At 42.8% G+C, this 11,893-nt stretch overlaps 1 protein-coding gene across 1 annotated transcript in view; it reads right to left on the bottom strand.

The window, feature by feature from the left end:
* Window positions 1-11,531, bottom strand: part of LOC137908139 (ankyrin-1-like) — a 44,706-nt gene extending 33,175 nt beyond the window's left edge. The window contains exon 1 of the mRNA XM_068752492.1: window positions 11,406-11,531. Within this exon, the coding sequence (XP_068608593.1) occupies window positions 11,406-11,531 (126 nt within the window). The remainder of the gene's footprint in view (window positions 1-11,405) is intronic.
* Between the last annotated feature and the right edge of the window lie 362 nt (window positions 11,532-11,893).

The raw sequence follows: 11,893 nt of genomic DNA, 5'->3' as shown, positions 1-11,893 counted from the left end.
TATAAAGGCAGGGTGAGGCAGCCCTGAACCTCCTTTGCTGCACTTCATATCTACTCATTTCTTGTCATTACTCCATTGACTTCTCCCTCTCTTTCATCCTTCATTTATGATGCAGCTTTCTCCCTCTGTCTCAATACAGTGTCTCTCTCCCCTTTCACAACAGTTCAATATTTATGAGCACTGCAGAAATACTACTGCAATGCATGCTGGGTACACTCGTCCCTCAGACATTGTGGGTTCTCTGCTTTGTAAAAACAAAAAAAACTCAACTAAATGCTGGCGTACGATTAAGTATGAAGAATCAAAGACTACAAGTAAAACAAAACTAATTTTAATGTTTCATTTTTCATTTGAGCAATCACAACAAATTTTAATTACGATTTTAATTGCTTCTGAAAGAGGAAAAGAGGGTCGAATAGAGAAACTCATAATTGGTGGATAACAGTAGGCAAAAAGTGTAAAGGGAAAAAGTAAAACAGAAAAAACAGGGCAGGGAGACTTAGAAGCGTGGGTGCCAACATGTCTGAAAGTTATGTGTACATAGCTAATGCAAAGCACTCAGCCATACATGGCCAATAAGCGCACTGCCTCCCATAAGACCAACATGCAATCACTGAAACAGAAGGAAGCAGTCAGCAGTGGGAGGAGCCTTATTTCATTTTTTCTCATCAGATACAGTGTTTAATTCTTGGATTTTAGCTACCTTTATGCAGCAGGCTCACAAAGTCTTAGGCCTATTTTTCTACATACATTTTTAATCATCTAATTTTATTATCCTAGAAATTCCTATCAGGCTCATAAACACATTTCAGTGACCATCTTCTTACTTTTACTATGCATTTCAAAAGATTTGGCTCACTGTAGAGCGCAAAATATCCGGGATATAACATCCTATGTATTATAAAGTTCAGTGAACAAAGAGGTCAGTCTTTAATCTTTGATTCTGTGTTCATTATTATTAATGTTCCTGTTTTATTCTATGAACTCAGATGACTTATGCACTGAATATAACACAATGAAAGTCTGGCTCGTAGAAGAGTGTTGCTTAAGCGTACATCTGTAACATTGCTTTGTGAAACTCTTGAGACATGAAGCAGCACTATGATGCTATCTGTCTCGGAGTAACACACTCATTCATAAATATCTTGTACACCCATGTTTATTTAAAGTGTCTCTGGCTTCCTATTTGCAGTCGTGTCTCCTCTCGTGGAAAAAAAGCAAAAGCATTTTCTGGATTAGATTCTGGGAAGTCAACTATAAAACATACCAATAAAGTCACTTAAAAGGTAGCTGTAGCGTGACTAGGCGGTGTCAGATGTTAAAATACTAAAGGCCGTAGGCGGAGAAGAAGCGACGGATGGTCTGAGAGGACGAGTGTGTGAGGAGGACTGGGAGGCAGGAGCTGCTGCCCTACGGTGACACTGAATGACCGACTACCAAATCAGTCATGTCATGTGCCTGGACTAAAGGGGGCCCTGGAGTTGACGCTAACACAGGCAAACACACTGACGGACTGGACTGGGTTCCCACCAGTGTGCTCCCCCTGCCTGGTCACCCAGCAGGTCTACGCCGCTCCCCTCTCCAAGCTAAAGCATTGGGGAAATCAATGTTTTTGTAAATGTTAATAGTTCAATGCTCACAGGACAGAAAAAGTGGGTATTGATGAAGCACCCAGTTATCTTGCAACTCATCTTCTCGAAAGGCAGCCGATAGGAGCGTGGCTTGATTTAATGGCTTCCTAATCAGCCTGAAGAGACAAACAAGAAGTATGCAGTGACCTTTCTACATCATCATCGTCATCATCAGAGAGAGAGAATGACTTATTAGAACAGAGAACCCCAGCGGTAAGGACACGACAGGGGACAATAAGTCAGTGCTGAGTCGGTTTCTGTGCCCTTCCAGTGCCTTGGGCAGAGTGCCCTACATCTTAGAAAACATGATACTGATGACAGATCGCCCCCTCTTACTAAACATTTTTTTAAATTGGCTTTCAAATTCCAGTAGCAATTCCAAGTACCGGTAGTTCACTTTTTCAAAAATAATAATGGTGCAGACCTTTACACCTAATGATACACTTTAGATTTCCAACAACGAGTTGGACAAAAGACTGAAGATATTCAATTTATTCAGGTTCCAGGTGAAGTAACACTTTTAAATCAGGACAACCTAGATATAAACGCCGCTTTAAGCAGCTACATTATGGGTTCTGGTGGTGGTTGAGTAGTGTGAGCAACTGTTAAGATTTATGGCCTCCACTAAACAATAAAACACACTGGGCCCCAGTCAAAAGATACCAGGCTGACCGTTGAAATCTGTATATGAATGCGTAAAGGTCCACAAAGTTTGCTTCACTCATTCGCCGGCGTGTCAGTGTGGACAGACATTATAACAAACTACATCTTCTACATCCTGCTGGCAGCACACGGCTACAGAAACTGACATATGTTCTTATCTGCATGATGCAAAGAGGTTGACACACGCACACACACACACACACAAGAATGCATGCATAAGCTCAGTGCTCCCAGGATGTGGTGTATTAAACATATGCAAACGAAGTCTAAGCGCTTCCACATTAACGGCGGTCTAAGGTCTGAGCCATGACCTCCGTCCTAACCGCAGTCTCATTTTCCAAGCAAATGCAGGCTGCAATTATCTGACATTCATCCAGCCCAGAAAGGTAATCTGCCAGCAGGCATTACAGCACAGTTGGAGGTAAAAATCTTTCTCAGTGACAAGCTGCATAACAGATACATGATGAATTATTGACCTCAAGAGGACTGCAGGAGCCGAGCAAAGCTGCCATTTGCATCCTTTCTTTTGCAGTCATTAAGATTATCAAGCCCTTTGAGCACAAATAAAAAGAAACACTGAATTGTGTCTGCGCATGTGTGCAGCATCAATATGTAGTGACAGCAGTGTCAGCTCCACAGCGCTGTCCATTAGTGACAGCGGGCCATCACTAATCACCCAGTGGGTGTACAGTCATACCAGTGAGCGGCCCGCTGAGGGAAGGATGGGGGGGATGCAGAGGAGCTAAGGGAAGAAGAGGAAAAGTCAATGAGGATGAAGAACTGGACTGTAAGTTCACCATCACTACTATCTCTACTGCTTCCATATAAAGCAATGATATAGAAATGTCAGTGATGAATAAATTCAGTTTGGAAATTTAAAACCGGTAAGTAAATCCAAGCCGCTGTTCAATAGTGCAATGTCATAAATATGCAAGTAAACGAGATGGCACAGCACTTATAAAACCAGAACCACAAAATCATCATCACGGGCCATCCTAAGAGAATGATGGCATCGCCTTTGGCCACAAATCACTGTGGTTGCACTGATGGCTGGTCGATAAGGAGCCTCCGCCTATATGATTCAGCATCCATGCTCTCAAGGGATGTTTTTGGCTCACGAAAAAGCTATTCATCATTCGGACAAACTCAGGCGCTGAAGCACAAGGCCCGGTCGGGGGTTAATACGTTGCTGATGCATCCACATATGTAGCACTCCTACACCCAGCTACAGCTTCAGAGTGGAGGTGGCTTTTGATGGTGGTCAAAAATGATGTCATGATTTCCCATTGCCCTTTTTCAGAAAGGGAGGGAGAGATAGAAAAAGTATCCTGCACTTTAGCTGATATTTCTTTCTGCAGCTATTTACATTGAAACCAGATTCAATACTGATGTCATCACATGATTCCTTTGTGACTCACTGATCATTTTCTATGCGGATTTTAATTTTAATTGATGCAACAATCCTGATAAGCTCGAGCGAGAACACACTGTACAGACATAGACAGCATCATCAAACATCATCAACACAAGCTGGTGAACATGCATCCCAGCAAGCACTATCATGGCTATGAAGTCAGTCAGCCCTTTCCAAAAGCTCATGCTATAATAAACCTAATGCATCAGGGAAAAGCTAAAAATATGGCCTGGACAAGCTGACACACTGCATTTGCAGAAAAAGTGTCCTTTTGTACAGCGCACAATCAATCATACTCATCATTTACCAGTTGTTGACATGTTTCCGTGCTTGTGTATCAGAGTTGGATAGTATAAACCTTTTAAAAAAAAGCTCATTTAATTTTAGGACAATAAGCCTGTATACTATTTTGAACGTTCTACTCATAATTGTGCTCATTTCTTCTCTTATACAGGCACACACACACACATCTGGCTTTGAACACAAATTGCATGTTTAGCATTCTCTCTAGTTTCTAATTATTATTTCACATCAAAGCAAAAAGACCCCCCAAAGCCATGCTATAATAACCAGAAGACGTGACACACGGGGATCATACTGGTGCAGAATTATGCAATTATGTTAGATATTTCTTGGAATGTCCAACAGTAATATATTCAACAGACTGCAGGGATATCTCCTGATATCTTGTAATTTTGTTGTGAATCAGCTGAAGACCTCCAAACATTTCCTCCTGGATCTTTACAAAGTCTGTTCTTTGTCTTTTAAATGGCAAACTGCTCAGTGCCAGAATCAAATGAACAGCAACTGAAGGCAGATTTAGAAACTGATATAAAGCTTATTAGCTATATTTATTTATGCCTGTCCCTCTTTAATTAGTGGAATAAAATTATAGAGTAATCAGACACTTACAAAAATTGAGGATAAAGGATGTGAATTTCATACGTACGCTCTGTGCATATTTCAGAGGCATGTTTTGTCCTTTCACCTTGGCGATCCCTGTGAGACCGCCGAGGCAGAGCCAGCGGAACACACCCTGTCACCCTGCCAGTCGGTCATACCTCCTTAAAAGCTGACTCAGACTTTCTGGATCATTATAACCGGGCCAAGATCCAGAAATATTTTCCTTGCACGTCTGACTCACACGTGTGAGACACAGAGTCCTAGTAAAAGCTCAAATGTGGTGTGATTCAGTGAGGCATATGAATTCAAGACAGACGTGCAATCAATGAACGTAGTCAGTGTTGATTGATTGATTGCATGAATTGATTAGCAGTCGCTTGTATCACCATGCTACTACCACAGCAATTGGAATTAGAACTCGCTAGGAGTCGCTGTGAATGACTCCCAGAGTTGATCATACAGTATCAGAAACAAATGACGGTGCCGCTAACAGGAATTATCACCGGTTCTGTTCGATGCATTCCTGACTTAAGGCTTACAGGAAGTGATGTAGACAAACAGGAGGAGGTGAATCAAAGACAGGTGATATACAACATCCAGTCTTAAAAGTTTGTCATTAAAGCAGCTCTTTGACTAGCCAGAATCAATGAGGAGTCTTAATAATGACGAGTGGCAACAGTGGCACAGGTCGTCCGATGATCGAGAGGTTGGCGGTATGAATCCCGGCTCCTGCACACTGTCGTTGTGTCCTTGGGAAAAACACTTGACCCACATTCCCTGTGTGAATGAAGTGAGCGAGTGGAATGTCGGTGGCGGTCAGGAGGGCCGATGCCGCAAATTACAGCTACAGTAGTAGTTTACCACCACCAAGTACGGAGTGAATGAATAATGCAATGTAAAGTGTCTCTGAGTGTCCAGAAAAGTGTTCGGGGCACAACATGCACAGCCCAGAGGCTGCTTTCTGCCCCGTCCTGGACCGTATCGCCGGCTATCGCCACCTCAGCAGAGCTACAAACATTACCAGAGACTCTACACACCCGGGACACAACTTGTTGAACCTGTTGTCCTCAGGACGGCGCTACAAGTTACACAAGAGCAGGACTAACAGACTCAGGGACAGTTTTTCCCCCGAGGGCCATCAGCGCTCTGAACAACAACCAGCACTAAACAATATAATGACTCACCATGTGCAATTTGTAACGTGAAGGTAAACAATGTGTTACAAATTAAGTGCAACACCACCGCTCATGTGCAATAACTAATGCAAGTACTAAATGCTAAGTATTGGACAATCTCTCTGCATGCACTGTTTATCACTTTCAATTTGTGTTTGTTTTCTTCTACTATTTGTATTTTATATTGTCACTAAGCACCAAACGGAGCAGCACTCCTAATCTCGTTGTATATCCTCTATGCAATGACAATAATGGCTTTCTATTCTATTTCTATTCTATATGAGAAAGCTGATATTTAACTGATCAGAAGAATGAGGGCTGCTGCGCTTCACTGTGTGTGTAATAGGCAGTGATGCGTGTTGATCACATTCTGCACATTGGTCCTCCCAGGTTATACAAAATGATCATTGTGATTAGTCTGATTAGCAGTGGGTGGTATGCAGGTGGGTTCAATAATACATAATGAATGAAGAAATATTAATTACATCGCCAGAGTCCCAACAGCAGCTAAAACAATGCCTCTTGTGTATGAATATATTCAATTTAGACAGAAGAGCCAGCAGCTTAATGTAATAATAATTTCAATCTCCCGACATGCATACATTGTATATTGTTACTGAACTTTATTTGTCTTTACACATGCAGAATAACAAGCAGAGAGTCCAAATTCAAACTATAATTCTACTATTTGGCAGTGATGCCAGTACAGGTAAAAGGAATGGCCATTCAGGTGTAAGCCTCGAAATCAGAGGAACTCATTTGTCTTAGTGGGTGATGGATGAATAAAAATATGGAGGTTGTGCATCATTGGTGTGTTTGTGTTGTGAAGCAGCCTTTTAATAGCGTCATTGACTTAGATTGGGTAGATGTTTTCCGGTTCCTGAACCTGCTTGCATCTCATTTACGACTAACACACTGTGGGCACACAGGTAGCCAATGTCTGTACATGCTAATCACATAAGATGTGAGCCGGGAAATAAAATTCCAATCGTGTCCGTCTCAACACGTGTTGCTAGTGTCCGACAGCCTTGAGACCAGACAGTTAACTTTGGAGGGCAATCCAGGTTTTCCAACATCCGTCAGAGCATTGGTGAATGATTCCCTCACATAAATCCACCTTGTAAATGATCTCCTCCTTTTTAATGTAGGCCTACAAATGCTGTTTGGAACAAGACTGGTTGTGATTGTTTGGACAGGCAGCAACAGCAAGCCTCTTCCACATGTGGATCGCTGGTTATTGAGAAACTAGAAAAAGGCAGGGTGGGACAATCAATAGTAGCACGGAGAACTTACAGGATGAACAAGGTGAGAGTATTATGTCTTTATATAAATGGTAAAATAAGATGAGGGATGATGAAACGGCCAGTCTGAGTTTGCTTCTAGCAGCCTGGCTGTCATCTATGCTCGCTTTGATCCTGCAGTGTGACATGATATCAGTGTATGAATGGCAGCTGATTGCTGTTGCTATCTTCTGACATTTGGAGTATTTTCAACTTTGAACACCAATGCATCTTAACAGTAAGTATTACACTTTGATCCAATCATATGGATGTTGATTGTTTGTGTGTGTGTGTGTGTGTGTGTGTGTGTGCTTGAGGACAATGAATATGCTATTTAGTGATGAGCCTGATGTAGGATTAATAATAAAAATACAACAATTAGGTACCATAGTCTCTATCGCTGCTTTACAAAATCCTTGATCTCACATCGTGTCCATTAGCCAGCACACATAATGTAAGATGTGTCCGGGGCAGAAGAACTGGAGTAAGGATGCGCCTGAGAATGGCTGCTACAGTGCATTAGTGGGCTCCTGCAGGCCACATGATCCATATAGACTTGAGGAGCATTAATTTCATTACCTAATTCCCTCTCCATCTCTTTAGTGTGTGTGTGTGTATGTTCTCTTAGCGGGCATATCAGTGTGTGGACCATTGTGCCAGTCTCTATCACTTTCACTCTAAAAAGTATTTTAAATTAACAAGCCTAATGTTCTGATTTAAATTTGTAAATAGCATTTACAAACCTAACTATGCCCAACTGCCTGGATGAGTTGGCTACTGTAGGAGGTCAACTAGACATGAAGAAGAAAAGCTTGAAGACATTTAGTCTCTCATCCAATAAGCGTATTCAGTTCTGAATGGCTGATGGGGAGTCCCAGATATTTAACCGAGAGGTTTAAATAGATCAACTATCTGGAACTCCCCACCAGTCTTTTGAATGAGAGGCGAACCGTCTTCAAGATTTCCCAAGTCTAAGTCAGACACTGCAGAACAGTCTGTGTCTGTCACAGCACTCGACTCGGGGACACATGCACACCGCTGTGGTTGTGCGTTTTGTAGAACTGGGTTAGCTCTTGAATGAGTGTGTTGTCACTGCTGCAGCAACATTGGGTCTTCCTCTCAGAACCAGTTGAAGCAGCATAGTGACAGTAATTTTAGGCTGGAAGGGGCGAGGACAAATACGACAATATAATGATGAAAGTAAGAGAAGAAAAATCGCTATTTTTACAACTCAAAGCTGTCGGACGTTTCACTCCCTCTGCCTTTCTTGTGCAACGAGCTTAACAGCTTTAGTAAATTGCCTTGCCAGGTCTAGTTTGTCCCAAGTGTTGTTTTGTACATGGACAAAAGTGAACAGAACAGCAAGGAAAGAGGGACGGCTGGAGAAGAGAGTTTCAACTGATTGGGGCTGGTTAGACATAAGGTTGCATAAAAGTGGAAGGCGATACCCTGAAGCTCTGCCATTCCACTCACAAATGGCATCGAGTGAAGAAATTCAGATCTTTTGGAAACACGAGCAAACAAAAGGAGAACACCAACCTAGAGTCTAGGTCAGATAATTATTCATATTCATGTGAATAAAAGCATTCCATCGTGCATCATGCAAAATAAGTAGATTATCAGTCCATAAGGTTTAAGGTTAAAATCAGGGACAGAAAAATTTGATTGGAATAAATCAATGATCATCATTGGCCTGATGATTAATACATGCAGGTTAGGCTGCAGCCTATCCCAGCTGGCTACGAGAGGTGGGGTACATCCTGCACAAGTCCCCAGTTCATCGCATAGACAAACACCCACTCACGCTCAGCCTCGCACCGACAGTGCTGGGAGGAAGCTGGAGAACCTAGAGAGAACCCACACATGGGGAGAACATAAAACCGCCACACAGAAAGGCCACAGGTGGAATCAAACCAAGGACCTTTTTGCTGTGAGGCAACATAGCTACCCACTACGCCACTGTGCTGCCCTCTCTGTAACTTTAAATCGCCAAATATTTTGTCTCTGGGCAGAAGATGTCCCACTGGACAAGCCCAGAGGAATTTTCACCATGCATTCTTTGTTTATTCTTCATCTCAGACTGCCTTGGTACCACGAGATAAATAAAATACAGTTGGACTGATTAGACTAATCAGAAATCCAAGAACAAGATAAAAAAAAACAAAGTTTGCCACATCTAGTTAACGGAGGAGCACCAGCACAACTCCTCTTTTATATTTGCACATTTAGTTTGCAACTAAACAATTTATGAGACAATAGCAATTCAATATACATATAAATATAACATAATATAATGTGCCTAGTTGTGACTCCCCTTATAAATTAAATGCTTTAAAAACATGGCAAAACTCCACTCTAATTTCGTCAGTCTTGCCCACAGCCCACAATGGTGCAACAGAACCAGCCACTTGCAGAGGGGCTACAGACATTTCTTTCTTGTAGCGTTAGATGTACCCCAGTCAGTGCCCCCCCACCAGCGCCTTTCAGTGACATGACTTTCACTGTGTGGCTAAGATAAGAAAAGGCTCCTGTTATTTCTCCATCAGGCTATCAGCTGGCTCAGACTTCCGTATTCTACCTGTAAGAACAATTTCCCCAAAACCTTACGTACTCACATAAAAAAAAAGAAAATCTGCCAAAGTCACAATTTAGATGTGAGCCATCATTACACAGTAGTTGCCAAACCCAGTATCTTTGTCACTAAACCCACATGGGTCAGACCTATGATGGAGATGGCATTATCATATTTGGACCATAATTTGTTTGGATTGGGCCGATGGCGTAAATGCCTTTCTACTGACAAAGCAACAGCAGATTTCTCCTTAATGTAACATCAGTGTTCTGCTGGAGCGATGTGGCATGCATCATTTGAGATGAAAATTGAAAGAATATTTAAGGGAATGTCATGAGGGACATTAATGAAGAACAGTTTTGCAAACACATTACGTCAACTACAGCTTTTGATATTTTCAAATGAAATGCAAACTGTTAAATAAGCTGAACATCGTGCTGAAAGCTGACTGGATACTCATGTGGAGCCCCTGCTTTCATACCTGGGCAGACACTGTGTTTTATGATGAAGGAAATGACACTCGATGAATATCCCAGCTCTCTCTCTGCAGATCCCAGATCCTTTGTGTTTCAGTATTTCGCAGAGACACTTATTCTCCCTGTTTCACACACACACACACACACATATATATATATATATATATAAAATGCAGTGAATATACCGGTAATGCAATTTGTAAATTCTCTCTAGCGGACAATTTAGCATTGATATTTACATACAGAAATATGGTAAGCTCCGACTAACTGAGAGCTGGCCTTTGCGTTTTACGCTGAGCCCTCTGTCATAATGTGAAATTCCACAATGTAAAAAAAAAAATCTGCATATTACCTTGAATCCACTCTACCGTAGAATATGTGCCTCCATAAATAATTTCAGTGCTGAAAGTATGAGCATAAGTGACACAACCAATAAAATCTCTCCTTAAAGGCACAGCCAGAGCGCTAGCGTTCAGGCCAGAAGTGACACGGTGCATTTAATGACAGCTCTTATGGATGATGATCCTCCATGCATGCCTAGCTTGTGACAACACATTTAAAATCTCTGAATTCAATGCAATATATTACAATCACCAAAAAATGCAACTTGTCTGTCTGTCTCTGTCGGTGACAGAATTATGGCACCAAAAGCATGCCCCAATAGAAGAAAAAAATACAGATGGGTTGAAGTTGCGTCTATTAATCTATTATTGAAGTGTACCTCCATCTTCCCACTCCATTTTATAACCCCATGTGGGGGGAAAAAACCCTGATATGGGGGAAGACATCAAATCTTGGCACAGCAGCGCTTTGTGGGGAAGATTAGTGAATGCACCAGATGCTAAAGGTGATGTGACTGTACGCATACTAATACAGAGAGGAGCAGCAAGCCAAACTTGTGTAGCATTAATAGAAATTACAACTGAAATATATGATAATGACATCCTTTTATTTCACCTACACAGCCAACGTTGCTGCCACCTCCACTGGCTAAAAATCATCAGCCCAATACCAGCCTAAGCTCACAGCCTGCATCGGAGCATTGATGCCTGTGTGGTTATAGCGTTCACACACACACACACACACACACACGCACACACGGAGAGAGACGCATACAAAGAAACACACCGGCTGAGGACACACTGTGTAATTATACAGGTGGAAAGCATCCTCATAGATCCTGCACAATAGATGCAGTGAGAGACAGAAATATACCCAGAAACGGAGGGAGAGATGCAAAGATGAATGCAAAACCACAATCCCCCCCCCCCCAGTGACATCACAGCCATACCTTGCGCCGCCGGTCCCTTGATCGATTCCTCTTTTTGATCTTTTCCTCCTCCTTCTCCCTCTGCTCCTGGGCGGCGGCCTCCGCAAGGTCCTTGGTCTTGCGGAGCTGCTTGGCGGCTTGCGCCATGGTGCCGCTGCTGCTGCCGCTGCTGCTGCTGCTGCTGCTCCAGTCACCGTCGCTCCAGCCCTCCTCTCGTTTGCACTACCACCAGCTGTCCCCGTTTCCTCCTGCCTCTGTCCCCCCGAGCCCCTTCACTTGCTACCTCTTCTCTGGTGGCCACCACGACATGTGCAAGCATAAGGCAACCGGTGGGAATGTCCGTGTCCGGATATTTGCGTGTGTGGCTACAACAGCGACAATACAGCCTCCAGCACCCACAAAGAAAGATGCTACAGCGAGTGGTGCTGATGCTGCGCGCCTGATCCGCGGCTGCTTCTCATCCAGTCTGCTTGCACTGCGCTGAATCGCATCCCCTCCCCCCTTCTTTC

This window comes from Brachionichthys hirsutus, chromosome 19 (assembly GCF_040956055.1).
Source record: "Brachionichthys hirsutus isolate HB-005 chromosome 19, CSIRO-AGI_Bhir_v1, whole genome shotgun sequence".
NCBI lineage: Eukaryota > Metazoa > Chordata > Actinopteri > Lophiiformes > Brachionichthyidae > Brachionichthys > Brachionichthys hirsutus.
Note: the sequence above shows the minus strand (reverse complement) of the source record. Positions and strands in the feature narration are given on the sequence as shown.